The 16,074-nt window shown below is 40.9% G+C and overlaps 1 protein-coding gene across 9 annotated transcripts in view; it reads left to right on the top strand.

The window, feature by feature from the left end:
* The window catches only part of LOC136845250 (serine/arginine repetitive matrix protein 1-like), a 61,877-nt gene that overhangs the window by 25,377 nt on the left and 20,426 nt on the right, over positions 1–16,074 (top strand). For 4 of the 9 annotated variants that reach the window (XM_067115353.1, XM_067115358.1, XM_067115352.1 and 1 more), the window contains one exon: positions 5,935–6,135. The exons of the other annotated variants lie outside the window; for them this stretch is intronic. In XM_067115353.1, the coding sequence (XP_066971454.1) occupies positions 5,935–6,135 (201 nt within the window). The remainder of the gene's footprint in view (positions 1–5,934; positions 6,136–16,074) is intronic. 9 annotated transcript variants of the gene reach the window in all.

Genomic DNA, 16,074 nt, shown 5'->3' with positions numbered 1-16,074 from the left:
ATAGAAATTTAATAGACTGTAATTACTGTACTGGAGTGGGTGTGAATAGGTGCTCAGTACCTGTCAGAAATGTGAGGTCCCTGTTGCTTAAGGTTGATATTCCTTCGCTCGGTCAGCTTTCTCCTCTCATCCCTTGGCATCCTTAGAACAGGAAAATGCCGGCTTGCCCCTTACCACTTGCTGTCATCATCTCAAAGTGTTTTATGTTGCTTATTTCCTTTATTTGATTAGTCAAGAAACAAGTTCCATTACCGTTTTCCTTAATTTCTTGGGTCTTCCTGCAGTTCTTCATCTGGTTACTTTCATATCTGTTACTTTTCTGACAAATTTTTCCTCATCCCCTCCCGTCACATATTCAAACCATCTCAACTTGTTGGGTCCTAGTCAGCTTTCTAGCCTCCTTACACCACATCTCTTTGCCACTTCCTCCATGGCTATTAAATCTGTATACTGGCCTTGAATCTTAATATTCTATTGTCATACCTTTTCCAAATCTCCATTTTCCTTGTCTGTGCCAATGTTTCTGTTATGTTGAGTAGTACTGGGCCTTTACACCAATCATAAGCTTGCTTATTTACCAGTAGTTTTCTTTTCTCTAGTTTATTCAGCTCTCACTTAGCATTTTGAGAGAAAATGGAGCATGCTTATGTTTTGGAGACTTCTTCAATTTAATTTGTATATATGCTGTTTGCATTCATATTTTACACCAGGAACATAGTGGTACAACATAGTAAAATCTATCCTTTACAAATCTGACATATGACAAAATGGACTTGCTGTAAGCAGGTAACCTGATGTTTGTGTATTAAAAAAAAAAAAAGAGAGAAATAGAATGTTTGTTAGCAATTTAAAAAATGAATCCTTCCCCTAGTGAGCATTGTTCTAGTTATTAGGGGTTGCAGCATCAAATTATTAACATTTTAGTTGTTCCTATGGGAATACAAACTATTACCTTTTATGTAGAGGTATTCCTCGGCGTAAGCTGGAATTGGTCATTGAAACTTCATAACAAGGTATTAACTGGTGGTAGGTGGGTGAGTAGGGAGAACCCCCTAGTCACTTGTGGTCATCAAGCACTTTTTCTTTGGCTGCAGCTGAGTTAAAAGGTCTTTGACAGCAACAAAGGGAGGCCAGAAGATGTTTACCAGTATCATTGAAGGGGATTACTGTGCCCTTGATACTGCTGAATCTTCTCAGCTATTTCCAGACTTCCTTCTTTCTCTCTCCCTAAGTTCTGCTCTCACAAAAGGGGTTAAGCTTGTGAGGATAGGCGACCAGCCCATTATCCCCAACAGTGATAACCCAGGTGCATGTGTAGAGCTCTTCCCAGGTGTGACTAATTTTTTGTGGTTTTCTGCTTCCTACATGCTCGGTTTTGCTGGAGTACTTGTAGATGTTTCCACTGTACTCCGAGCAACCTGTTTTTCACTGCTGTTCTTGGTGTCATTTCTGCCAAGAAACTCAAGCTGTTCAGCTTCCTGTAGTGATTGTCTTGCCTGCGGGGATCCCCTGGGTCAGGTATTGGCTGTACACTAACACTGCTTCCTGAGGAGAGTAGGATTCAGTGATGGAGAGGTGGAGATCTTCATTCTTCTCCAACTCTTCTGCCTCTTCTTACTTCCAGGGTAGGAAGAGGAGGAGGTGGTTTCAGAAGCCTTCTCACAAGAAGTTCTTTCGATGTTGAGTGAGCACCTTCCTTTTTTGGGGATCGGTGACAGCATTTTCTCATTTGTAGGTGGTACGTTTGCCATGAAATAGAGTTGACACAGGGTGGTTGTGAACCAGTGTCTTCCCATTACTTCCAAAACACTGGGACAGTCTCGAATTGTGTTCCTTTTTGTGTCTCTGCTAAGATATGTAGAAAAAAGTTGGTGCTACCTTCTTGCTTGGTGCTTATATTATCCCAGAATTGTAGGCACCATAGGTTCTCATGGGTCAAGCCACTGCTGTATGATACCAGTGGATATCAAGTCAGTCTGTTTGAAAGTGATTGTAGAAACCTTCAAATGGTTTTTAGTTTGTCTAGAACTCCCAGTGTACATGAACATGATCCCTGAATCATATGTGAGCATTGTAGGGTTCATGAGCAAAACGTAACTATATTGCGATGCTACTTAGTACCATAGTGAGCTCCATGCATGTGATCAAGCAAACTCATGGTGTTCCTAGTTTGTCCAAGACTTCTGATGCTGTACGGTATCACATGTGAATGCTCAGTCTTAGCTTTTAGTTCACTTGCAACTCATCATACAAAAGTCTGTGGGAATGTGGACCATGATTTTAAGTGGTTACAAGTCAACCTTGAATTGTAATTTAATGTGTTGACCATGGCAAACTGGTTTCAGCCTCTATTGGGAGAGGATCCAATACTTCTCTTCAGGCAGAGCTAGAATGGGAGATCATTCAACTCATTGTGAGCTTAATATCTTGGGGAAGCAAACACTGCCCCTCTGTTGACCCATCTCATCAATAAAACACACTCGTCACGACGCCTGATAACTTAAAGTCATTCATTCATTTGCAGTGCCCAAGAGGTGAAGCAATCATTCCAACTGTGGTTGCTGCTTGCTCATGCTGTCTTGAACCAGGTTATCTGTCTGATCTGCAGATCAGAAGGGTTCCTGCTGTCTCGGTAAGTAAATTTCTTTATTGCTATTGCCATGCCGGAGGAAGTTCTAAATGCCAGAAGATATATAGACTGCTTATGTCTACAAGTTCGGCTGAAAGTAGTCTTGCTGAGAACTATGGATAGGTGTTGGGTTCCCTTTTATGGCTGTTGAATAGTAAAGTAGAGGGGGTGGTAAAGAGGCATTTTGACAGCCAGGACACCTTGATCCACTGCGTGGTCTCCAATTCCTCTAAAAAGACAGAGGGAACTGCAGATAAGCCTTTTGAGGGTAGCCACACTTGTGTCCAGTGTCAGGAGGGTCCTCCCCTCTTTAAAACTGAGATAAGAAACACAAACTTGGAGAAGAAAGAGCTGGAAGTTGAAGATGATGCTCTCCAGTCCACATTCCTCACTTGCTTCCTGGTGGTGAAGGAACAGTTGTTGGCTGGAGACCAGTCATCGAACTCTCTCCAAAAGAGTTTGTCATACAGACTCAATTCAAGATGGAAAAAGCTTGTTCTGAGTTGGAGTCCATCAGAAAGGGCAGCTTCATGTTTTCATTGGATCTGAATGACTTGTGCTTACAAGCTTTCATCCATCAGTCCTCTAGGAAGTACTTTTCTTTATATGAAATGAGACTGTGCTTTAGGTAAGTGATAGCCCCCCAGTTTTCATGCGAGTGTTCACCCCTGTCGTCATCTTGGGCCCATTTACAAGGTATATGTTGTAGCATTACGAAGACAGTAACTAGTTCTGGCATCCTTGGAGGCACAGTTGCTCCAGAACAAGATGTGGTGGCAGCGAGTCTTCCAGTCAGACTTGTGTCAGCCAGCCGTAGGAGGTTTCATTACAGTTGTTGCCATAAGAGGTGCAATCAGGTTGCCTTTTGTAGGTAGTCTTTGGTCAATTGTCATCTCTGGAGAAGCTCATTCTGTATAGGTGCTTCCACCTGCTTTTTTCCAACTGAAGCGGCACTGAGAAGCCTCGAGCCACCCTCCCTTATATCTTGTGCCCTTCAGCAGGGAAGTAAGAGAGGGCCTTGCTTGGTGGCTGGACAAGAGGAGCTTCCTTGTGGGAGTTCCCTCAGACTTTTCTTCCCTCTAGAGGTGCTGCTTTTCTAGGATGCATCAGAGGGGTAGGGTGCACACCTAAGTAGTCTGTCCTCCTCAAATGTGTGGACAAAGGGTGAGCCCCATCTACATATCAACATCTTGGACTTGTGAATAGTGCTGCCAGTCCTGCAAGCTCTGTGACTGTGCAATAGGTCACTGTATTGTAGGTGAGCACAACACAACTTAGTAGCTTATGTCAACAAATGGAGTAGTTTATGTCAACACATGGAGTTACAGTTTCCTCTCCCCCCTGTCAGTTGTCAGCCAGGTATATTTTGGCAGACCAGGTTAAACAAATCATTTATAACTAACTAAATTAACTGCCAGCTGCAATTAGTTAGGCCAGATTCATCCCTACTTTCTGTGGAGAAAGGCTTATTTTAGCTGTAGCAGTAAACTATTGAGGTACCTGTTTGCCACATGGTTACAGGAAGCTCCTGGTGTTCTGCTCCTGTGTTCTAGACCCCAGTTGTTATAGAAAATGCTTTCCAGTAGCCCTTTGGACATCTGAGTACAGTAGCTATGTTTTTCCTTCTTCAGCCTGATTTGGCAAGTGATCAACTTTGCGTTTGTCACCTCAGATCTGAGATATCCCTTGTAGCTCCTCATTGGCCCCTTTGCAGAGTGGTATTCTGGTTGAGGTGCCTAGAGATACCCTTTGGTTACACTCATTTCTGTTAGTTGTAATTGTAGAGGTAGCCTCAACTACCATATACAAGAGAGTGGACCATCTTATCCAATTGGTGTTACAGTTGCAGTGTTTCTCCTTTGTGGAGACAAGCTCTTCTCAGTCTCTGCTGTGAAGCCTGTTGCTTTCTTGAGCCAGGTGTCCTGACTAAAAGGCATGGACCTTTAATCCTCATTGGAGTTGTGCATGCTTATAGGAGCTTTGAACATTCTTACCTCCATCCCTCTGAGAATTTGTTAACTTGAAGCTGGATGAGGTGCTTCATTACTCATTGTGGGCCTTGCGGCACTATCTAATGAGAACTGTACCTCATTGGCTAGAGTGTCAGGGCCTCTTTGTAGTACTGCCATGCACAAGGAGGTGGTGTTTAGAATGCTCTTACTGTTTGGTTTCATAAAATGATTTAGCAGACTTGCAGTTTGTGTGGTGAGGAGGACAGTCCTCCAGTCTAGATGAGAGTTCATGGAGCCAGGGATGATGGCCTATCCCAAGCCATTTACAGGTAATCAGGGCAAGTGTGTTTTGGCACCAGACTCCCTTTACCTCATTTTACCCCAGGGATGTTGTCTACAAGTTTTCTGACTCTTCTTAGGACCCAAATTGGGTTGTCCAACAGATTGTATAGTTTCCAAGATCCTCTAACAAAAAAAGCATCTTGCCAAAGTTACCCAGGTGGTGTAAGACTGGAGGTCAAATGGGTGAGTGGCTAGTTCTTTGTCCCTTTGTTCCTTTCTGCCTTCCTCTGAAAGGCAGCAGTCAGGTTGAGAATGTGCTGGACGAGACAAGATACTGGTAGACTTCTCAATCTGGCATCCTGCCGTAAGAGCTTGTAACAAGGGGGGAAGGATTGGTAAAGCTACCAACTGAACCCATCAGTGTGATTGACTCAGTTACTAGGTGCCCTCTAATCTGTGCTACCCTATCCTTAAGGTAGCACTTGGTTTTCCTAAGTTTACTGAGAATGAATTAGATTCTTCTTAATCTGGCTCAGGGTCCTAACATTCTTGCATCCCTATACAGAGTTTATAGGTTACAGGAGCCATTACGTCTCTGCCCATATCATGACCAGGAGCATGGCATTTCCAGTCAGGTGAGAACCTATCATCCACCTAAGGTGTGAGTCTCCTTTATAAAAGGCAATAGTTTGGTATCCCGTAAGAATAAATCACAAATTTTTAAAGCAATTTGTATTTTTCCTAGGTATACAAACCAGAGCCTTTTAATCCAACCTCAACCACCCTGTATAGTCCCTGATACTGAAGAAACAAGTGCTTGGTGATGGCAGGTGAATGGTGCGTTCCACTCACTCAAACACCTACTGCCTGTTAACTACCTTGTTACTAAGTTTCAATGACTGATTTCAGCTCACACTGAGGAATACTACTAAATAAAAGGCTGTGGTTTGTATACTTAGGGAATACAAATTACTTTAAAAATGTGTGATTTCTGTGAAATTCCTTATAATTATAAAAGTAGTATAACTCCTAGTGAATGATTTTTTTTTTTTTTTTTTTTTTTTTTTGCAGGTGGGCACACAGTGGCTTCAAGGAGCTTTACAGAGATGAGCTAGGCTATAGTGACATTGGGGAGGGAAGTGGTGAGGAAAAGGGAGGAGGAGAAAGGGCTTCGTCACATCCACGTGACCCCAGAGACCCTTCGGGCATTGGTCCTCGCAAGGTTGGAGCCTCCCCCTCCCGCCCCAGATCCCCACGTGACCCACGGCGGAGGTAGGATGATAATCACATATGGAGGCTATTGGGATATGGCCATTTTGCAGACAGTAGGCATAGTCTTCTACCCCATACTTTATTGGTTTTCTTCATGCATCCTCCTTTGAGGAACATGGGATCTGTGATGTAGATTATTTGTGGTCATCTTGGGAGATGCTTCACAAGTCTGGTGGAATTTTTCCTTTTAGGGAATGGTCATGTAACACTGTCATGCTGGGGGCTTTTACCAAGTGAAGTGTACTAATTGATTTGATCTCGCCATCATTTCTTGCCTCTTTGCTGTTCTGCCGATAGATTGGAGGAAGCTCTGAAGTTATTTCCAGTGATAATTGTGTTTAAGTGACAGAGCACAGTTCAGTTGCCTGTTTTTCTTGTGTCCATGAAATGTTAGCCTCTTATGTTTTACTTAGGCTACAATACCTGGTATGGCATGTTTTGTTGATAATTGAGTCTCACTACATTAGGTAATTCTTATAGGTGAGTATTGAACAAGAGGAACCTTACCTTAGTTACTTCTGACAAGGAAGTTGTATTTTCGACAAGGTTGTTTTTTTCTTTGTTAACCAGATTACACAAAGTTGTGTGGATTTTTACAAAGATTTTAACAAAGGTTGCGTCATGAGATGTGAGAATTGATTACTTGAATTATAAGAAGAGACTTCATGTTTGGCATATATAAACCACAACAATGCTGATGTACAAACTCAGGTCAAAGTGAAGGTCCAGGTCATACTTGGAGGAAAAATCCAATAAAATTTAATTTTTTTGTTTCATATGGCTTTTTGTTGGGATGATTAGGGAAAAATTATTTGTGGATTTATGCAAAAATTATATTAGGTTGGTTTCATGACTCACAATCAATGATTAGGTTTTGTGGGAGATGGGAAGGTAACTGTTGGGGAGATGAGACCTGGGGTTTATCAGTGGCCGAGGTGCTCTTCCTTTACAAGATACAATGCAGGCTTTTTTTGCCTTGTATAAATTTTTAATATTTGGGTACCCTAGTATGCTACAGTGATTTTTTATTTGTTATAGAATCCAATTTTACAAATGGTGGTTTGTCAGCCGTCTGTGCACTCTGTGCCAAAATATGATAGAGGGGAGGGGAGGGGAGGGGAGGGGATGTGTTATTTATTTATGGAAGTCAGAAATACTCTGGTTTTTCACATCTACCTGAGAGGCGACATAGTGATAGGTTTTTGATTTTTTGCTTTGTGAATTACTTTAGAAACAGAAATTATGTTTTGTAACAAATCTATTACTTATGAATTAGCCCATTTCATGGACAGTCAAGTGTTTCAGACAACCCAGTTTCCTATTGAAGAAATAGTAAGTAAAGAGGGAATTAAACAGTAGCCAAATGAGTCCCGGGATATTTCATGGCACACTGGCTCATTTTCATGCTATCTGTGAACCTGTTGACTTCTCACAAGATTCCCCAGACTTTGTTTACTACTTCTAGGATTGGTTAGTGTTTGCATTTTATTGTTAACATCTTTTTATTTTTCATTTAGTATATTGTGGTGTTTCTGCACTTTCTTAATATTGTAACTTTCCTCCCAGTTTTTCAGACGTAAGAAGTTCTGCTGCTGATAGTAATTATGGTCTTTGTGATTGGTAGTTACTGTTTTGTTAGTACTTTTTGAGTATTGTTGTTGAATGTTTTTGATAATTGTCTTTTTGAGTTAGCTAGGACTAATGTTTGTTATGCATATTAGTCATCATGCTGGTTAGCTTGTGTGTAGATTTTGGGTAAGCAGAGACTTTATGTTGTTTCATTGAAGTGGTTATGAAGTGTTTTTTTAGAGACATCTCAAGTGATCATCCAAGTGTAAGTGCAGAGGGAAGAACCTCATAACAAAGCAGACACATGTTGCATAGAAAGCCTTCTGCTGGGTGAATTCTTTTCATTCTCATCAGCCAAGGTGTTCCTGAATAAGGAGTGATAGAGTAGACCAGTTTTGGCAGGATTGCAGATTTGACTGAAAGCAAGGCCTTCCTTTCCATCAGATCTTTCAACATCTGCTGAAATTCCTCTATCCCTCCTTGGAAATATCCAAGGCTTCACCGTGAGTCTTCTAGTTGGAAACCCCTTGTTGGGCTTTGAACTGAAACAGCCAACCCTCAGATGACTTAAAGTCCACAACCCCTTGCATACCTGCAAATTTCATAGCAGCAGCCTTCAGTTCAGCACTACACACATGCACCCAGGCCAACCTCTGCTGATGAAGCCAGATAAAGATCAACTGTTTAACCTCCTCATGACCTTGTGGTCCTCACTCCTGGAAGTTGTCTTCTCAGAGTTGGTTGAGAGTACTTCTGCTGCTTGTCCTTTGCACTCTTGATGTCCTGCAAGGTACTTTGCCATGATGGGGGTAATGGACCAGCCGTACTTGATCCTTTTGATGATTTCCAGCTTCTGCTGAAGTGTCATTATCTTCTAGGCCCTTTTAGGTGTTGTGGCCATACACAGAATACACAGCACTACACAGTAAAATCAGCACCTGCAACACTGCAGGAAAACCAACAAAAACCACAAAATCAGGATCATGCATTGTGATATGTGGTACCACACAGCAACTGGTTAATAAGCGTTCACTGAGGAATGACGAGCAACTTGACACAAAAGCAGGGCATGCCTTAGAACTATTGTGTTGCTATCTTTGCAGGTGACCAATGAGAGAAGGAAACTAATGTGACATAGGCATGACACATCTCTATTAGCCATTCAAATGTATAAACAAAATGATTTTTATGACATTGATGCTTTTGAGCCAATAACCTTCACAGAAGCATCCAAAGCACAAGTGATCTCCCTGCCACAAAAGTTCATTGATGTTATTATGACCATGGTGCATCTCTGTCAACTACTCAAAGGCAATAAACAGAATGTTTAATGACTTTTTGTGTATGTCGTTACTTTTGAGGCAGCGATAGTCACATGATCTCCCAACCAGACAAGGGCCCTCCCAGCCCTCCCTACTGTGCTCTCCTGGCCTTCCTTCCCCTGAATTTGATTACCCTGGCCTATTCCCCCACAGTACCCCTTTCTCAGTGTGCTGTATGAAGTATTGGCAGTGTTATCATCATGGTTTTCTGTCTGCACAGCTACGCAAACTAAACACGGCATTTTATTAATTTCATTCATTCTATATACTGTATATTCACATATATGTTTTTGGCAGCTGCAGTTGCTTGTGGACAGTGTCAAGTTGCAGAGAGTGCATATGCAGATGATCGAGGAAATACTGCATTTAAAAACTAACACTACAAAAATTAAGTGATTTAAAATACCAAAACCAGAGCCAACTGACTTGAGGTAAACCACTCCATATAAGAAAATTAGGGAAAACTGAACCAAAAAGTTTTATCAGAATTGTACACAAGTCATAAAGAAAATGGTTAAATTTACAGGTACAGTGTTAAATTTAAGGTAATAATACTTACAGGGAGCTGGCTAGACAAATCCCTTTTTTTTGTTTTTAAGTAAGAAGTTATATATAATAGCACATTCTCTGGAAAAAGGAGTAGAAAAGGTAAAGAAAATTGCTAATTATAAAGAATGAAGAGGAAATTTATTAATGGATAAATATGAACATTGATGGTAGAAGACTCCAGTGCTGGGAAGATTATCACAGAGCTGTTTTGACAAGAATGCGGGTACTTATATAACAGGGAGGACAGTAACTTCCTACACGGTGGTCAGTGGTTGTTGTGCTGCATGTTTGGGGATATTGGAAACTGCAGATAAGTGCACAGTATGGTCAATGGGTAAATAATGAAACTTCACAAACCTGTAAATCATATATATGCCTGAATCATTGTTGGGGGGGGGGATGCTGAATATCCCAGTGTTTAAGCATGCCTGAAAAATCCAGGAACAGAACTTGTGGCCTGTATGAGTCTTTGTTACTCTTTTTATAGCTCATAGTTTTATAGGATTTATTTACTTAGGGTACATATGTTGCATAAAGCAAAAGATGTTTGTAGCAGCAGTGGGTCACAGCTGTTGATGTGCAAAAAGACTGCTAGTACTAAAAAATCAGTAGGTGAAGAGTGAGACACTGAAGCACTACTTAATATCACTGTTTAACATTTATAGAATCAGTTCCATTTACCATCAGCAGCAAATGTAACTGATATGTAGTAAACATAATCATATCAAAAATACCTGATAGTATGCTAAAAAATAGTAACAAATAGCAACATAAACCAAGCTTTTTGCCACACTACAGTAAATAAAAGAACGCATGGAAAGTGGTTAGCCCAAACAAAATACTGTCTCATGTACTAAGTTATGATTTCTTAGCTAGTTAGGAGCAGGTTCATGTAAAATTTCACCAAAAAACCAATTAGTGTAATGATTAATGAAAATTCCTGCATTCAGTGACACTGACTGAATGAAGAGCCCATTGCACAAAGCAGAACACTTAGGGTGATAACAAATATAGGGCAGGATAGTTGGTTCTGACATATCTGTTGAGACAGGGTGATAAAACAAATATAGGGCAGGATAGTTGGTTCTGACATAGCTGTTGGTCTCAGAGGCCAACTTGGCAACTACACAATACCTACTAATTTCAGAAATTGCTGTTTCATCGCTTTACCATTTACTAAGCACAAAGTGAGGAAGGCTTTAAGAACTAGTGATTTCTAAATGAGTAGATTAGATATGGAAGTTGGAAAACCCTGTAATTGAGTGGAATTGTTGTTGCACCACAAAAAAGTGAGTTAGTTAACAAATAAAGACCCGAGGACCTGCAGCGAACACACTTAGTAGAACTTAGCCTCTTTCTACCAGTTAAGAGACAGGTGAGCCTGGGGGCTTGTAGGTCACGGAATAAGGCATATACAGTATTTGATTAATGGGACTTTAATGAAATACTGTATATACAGTAGTGGAAATGCTTTTGATTTTATTTTAATTGTAGAATTTGCTTTAATGCAGAAGACTTTTTATGTCAGATTGCCTTCTAGTAGATTGTTTGTGGGAGTCAGAAATGTATTTTATTACAAAATGGGGTATGCAGTGCTTAAATGAAAGTTAGGTTTTTGGTACATGGTTATTGCTACTCTGATATGCATTACAGTACTGTATTTGCAACTGCTCCTTTCAAAGCTTGTTTATAAGCTGTAATTCCACCCTATGGACCAAATTATGAGTTCTGTTAAATATTACAGTACAATGACATGTTTTTGCAACTGCTTTTGTGGTAGACTAGGAACATATTAATTTAAACAGTGGGATTCTGTAAATTTAGTTGGTTACTTTCTCAAGTATGGTGCTTCTTCTTGGGTAAAGTTTTAGCTATTACTACCTATGTAGGTAAAGCCAAAAGGATCCTTACTGCTGTTCTCTTTGCAGTTATTATAAGTTCTTTTATATTTTCAAATATAAAACTGCTTGAAGTGAGAGGTAAGTCTTCTAGATACCTCTTTATTAGGGGGCAGCAGTTGAAGTGAGTTTCACAAGTGTGACTCAAGTTATAGTTCAGCCATGTTCTTTTCACATCTGCAGAAAGTAATAAAAGCATTGCACATCACCCTTTTTCCAGTCCTTTTTTTTTATATTAACAAAAAGGTCTAAACATTTTGTCTAAGAAATTGCATAGTTGAAGTTTATTCTTGTATACAGTATATTTATGCTGATATCTGCTCAACTGTAACATGACGTAGCTTACTGGAAGGTAGAGCCCATTGTCTCTTCTTGATTATGTGAATTGTGAACAGTGGCAAGTTATCATGTGATATTTCTTTTTACATGGGCGAAAAATTGCTTTCTCTTTTTGATTTGGAAGTTGCTGATTTTAACCTTGATATTTTTGCCTATAGTAGTCTGAGATTGAACATTAATCGTCATTTTGGTAGTAACAGAGAGAAATTGGTTTCTATGTCTTTTGATAGGAGGATATAAGCGCTAGTTGTGAGGTTATCATTTAGAAAATATGACAGATCATGTAGGGTCTGGTTGTAAAGCAATGAAGTTTTAAGCTGAAACTAATTATTTAGTAAATGTTATGACTTGGGTTATAAAGACTAGAAAGTGATAAAACTAGACCAAACATTTGATTAACAGCACAAGAACCTCCAAAATAAAGGTAAGTATGATATCATGAGGAAAATTGCCATCTAAGGCAGCTCAGCGAGTAGTTTTTGAAGAATAGAAGCTTTAATTGGGTAATGATAATTTTTGTCCACAGAAGGAAGGAAAGCTGTGTTTATAATTTGGTAGGGCTTTTGAAACATTGGTAACGAATGAATGAAATTAGCATTTGTTCTGATACATATACTACCCTACGCATTCACATATGGAGTATTCCTTGTGCATCGTTGTGCTCGGGTGTTTTAGACTTGCCTTTACAAAAACAAAATCCTAATGCTACCTAGAAACCCCTAGGTTGACCCAAGCTGGCCTCCATTTGTCCACTGTCTTCCCAGCCGTGCTTGCATATGGACATACTGTTGGATTCATCGTGGTCGTGTAGTTGTCTCTTATTTTTTGCATTTGGGGGCTTCTTATCCTTTCTCTTAGTGCAAGAGATGCGTATGTATTTTTTAAAATTTTTTTAATGTGTGAAGAATTGATTTCCTCAATTCAGTAACGTTTCTTGTGTTACAAGGGGGTCCCCCATGTGAGTGCTTGAACACAAGATCAGGGCGTAGTTGTTCAGTTGCTCTGAGTTGTTCTTGAACATAAAAACAGTGCTTAGTTTTCAGTCATTTTGTTTGGTGAAAAAAATTCAGTATCATAACTAAAACATATTAGAGATGTACTAAAGTTGTTAGTAACGTTCTGTGAGGTTTGCTTTTGTTATTCTTGGAGAAATAGCTGGTACAGTAAGCACTTGATCTGGGTCTCGTGCCTTTGTTCCCCCCACACGTGAGTGTTAGAGAACCCTCTCTTTCTTCCAGTGGCATTAGAAGAGAAAGAAAACCTATCCCAGTTCTTCTTTACATAGTTAGTGTTGTTTTTTGTGTACTGGGAGAGTTTTCCTGAGTTTTTGGGGTTAAAACTACAGTTTTAGGACCCACGCATTCGAGTCGTAGTGCTACATTCCCGTGAGTCACCTGAATTTCCGTCCTTCCCATAACCATGGAAGAGATTGGGAGGACCAAAGTACAGCAGTGTGTCCGGGCAAAGACAAACCTTGTGGAAAATATGTTGATTGTGGCTGTAGATCCTCATTCCGTGTGTTTTTCATGAAGGGGTCAGGTATGTGCTCCCCAGTTGGAAAAATATGCAAGAAAACAGAGGAAGAAGCCCACTTCGGTCTCCAGAGAACCATCCTCGCTCATTCTTTCTCTCACCCCATCACCCCATCACTGCCAATACAAACGCCATCTCCACTACCTGTCACACAAGGTAGGATTATTTTTCCTCCCCCTCCCTCTGACCCTAAGAAGAAACCATGTCTGACGTTGTCATCTGTGTATCAAGTCCTTAAGAGAGAATTTCAGGATGATGATGGCATGGGACAGAGAACAGAGCTCGAGCAAGAGACATCGGACCGGGCTCTCCCTATAGCTAGTCCCAGCCTGTTGGGCAGCATACGAAAGAAGAACGGAAGAGCCGTTCAAACAGCCGGAGGAGACGGAGATCTACCCCTACGGAATCAGACATTCCCCTTAGACATTCTCCGGAGTATAAGAAGCGACAGCAGCCTAATCCGTCCTCCAAGACAAGGAACTTCTGTAGAAGGAGCAAATCGCATTCCTCGACCACGTCAGACTGCAGTCACCAGAGGCAATGGAAGAACTGTTAGCTGCAATATCCGTCCATGGAAACTTTCTGCACACGTTCCAGAAGCGTGATATGGAAGGTTATCTCCTCGAAGTATGAGTGGGACGGAGAAAGCTGTCAGCCTGACACTGAGCCAGGACTTCTCACTCACGGTCCAGAAGCAGCCCACAGACCGGTACCTCCTTGGGAGAGGTTTGGAAAGGGGAAGAATGTCACCCATCCCAAGGGGAAGAATGTCACCCATCCCATCACCAGTTCCATCACCAGTTCCATCACCAGACACCGAGAAGGCTATACATACCCTTTCGTCTACAGTAGACACGTCGCAGAAATGGTCCTACCCAAAGGATAACCAAAGCAGACCTGGTTCCCATTCTCCCCCTTACCGGTCAGGACAGTATAATACTGTTATTGCTACTAGTGGCTTGATAAGTCAATTGTCCTGATTTACATTTGGAGGCTACCATTCATTTTAGGACAATTAACTCAGACAAGTCTAAACAGTACATGACAATTCAAACCTTGGCATTGGCTAGTACAAGTGTAACACACCAGCCTAAATTAACAGACCCAGGCCTACTCTTAGCTTGAACTGGTATTTGATGTCAGAGACAAATGAATCTTCATTTTTGGTTAGGGTTGAGGGAAACGCTGACTCCTGCAGTTTGTTTAATGTTTCTTAGTAGGAGGAGACATGGTGTAAACAACTTATTTCTCGTGGATTCCTTCCATAATTGTTAGAACTGGTTCCTAAACTGGTACTTTTACTGGTACCCTATGGTGGTTCCCTGTAATACAAAAAGTTCATTTAGGACGGCAGTCTTGTGCCAAACAGCATGCAGTCCTTAGTCTAGGCTGTACTGTACTCATGCCTAACTTACCTGTCACACTGTACAGTTAGCCTGGCTTTACATGCATAACTTAGGTGGAATTTAACTCAAGAATTGACATATTCAAAAAGGTATGGAAGAATACCACACTTCTTAGCCTACGGTTGGTGGTACAATTGCAACTGCATGCAAGCTCAAGGTGATGCAACTTGTGTAACATTACCATAAAAATTCTTGGTAATTTGCTGTTACATCAAGGTAAAAATATAAAAGAACACTATTATGTGTTATGGCAGAATGTACATTATAAACTGAGATAAGTGCATAACTTTTACAAGGGAGAAATAGTTTGTTTATATGCAGAACAAACCTGGGTCTTAACATTGGGATAAATCATCTGGCGCCGGACAGGTTCTAGGGACGGAGTGGTCTCTGCATCAGAAGGTGGCAGACAGGCTTTTTCATCTGTTTGGGAGACCAATGGTAGACCTCTTCATGACAAGGTTCAACACTGAATTTTACTAGTACAGTATGTTATCATTCACCTTTTCATTATCTGTCACATCATTAATTTATATATTTCATCTTCATCGCTGCACTGAATAATCCTGATGGGTTCTAGCGCTTGGTCTTCATGACCCAAATTTCATAATCAATCAACAGGAAGCTAGAGGTCTATTGTTCTGTACAGTAGTTCCAGATCTCTTTGCCATGGCAAAGGACACACTTCAAACTTCCTTGGGACAACCTGGACATCTACGCCTTTCCCCCCTTTTGCCTGACATGTTATGTCCTGAACAAAGTCATGGTTTCCCAGAATCTCAGGATGACCCTTGTAACTCCTTTATGGCCTCAAGCAGAATGGTTTCCAGGCCTTCTAACTCTGCTCTCAGTGGTCCTGAGAGAAGTACCCCCTTGGCACAGTCTTCTCTGTCAACCTCATTAGAATGATACCATCAATTAGTAACATCCCTATCTTGGAGACTATCCATTATCTCCTGTGAGCGAAAGGCTTTTCTCGCAGATCAGCGACACAGGTGTCTGGTTACCTCAGAAGATCTTTTTCAACTGTGTATCAGGGGAAATGGGCCATCTACTGTGATTGGTGTCATTGGCAGGGTTTCTCTCCACTTGGAAACTCTATTCAGCAGATAGCTGGTTTTCTGATGTTCCTCAGAACAGAAAAACACCTTTCTGTTTCTGCTATTAAGGGTTACAGGCCTGCCATGGGATTGGTTCTTCATTTGAAAGACATGGACCTAACTTCATCTTGGGAAATCTCTTATGCTGCTCAAAAGTTTTGAATGGTCTTGTTCTCATAGAGAACTGAAATCTCCTACCTGGGACCTGACTCTGGTGCTAAGT

The sequence above is a fragment of the Macrobrachium rosenbergii genome, chromosome 13, assembly GCF_040412425.1.
Source record: "Macrobrachium rosenbergii isolate ZJJX-2024 chromosome 13, ASM4041242v1, whole genome shotgun sequence".
Classification (NCBI taxonomy): domain Eukaryota; kingdom Metazoa; phylum Arthropoda; class Malacostraca; order Decapoda; family Palaemonidae; genus Macrobrachium; species Macrobrachium rosenbergii.
This window is presented reverse-complemented; position numbering and strand designations above follow the sequence as displayed.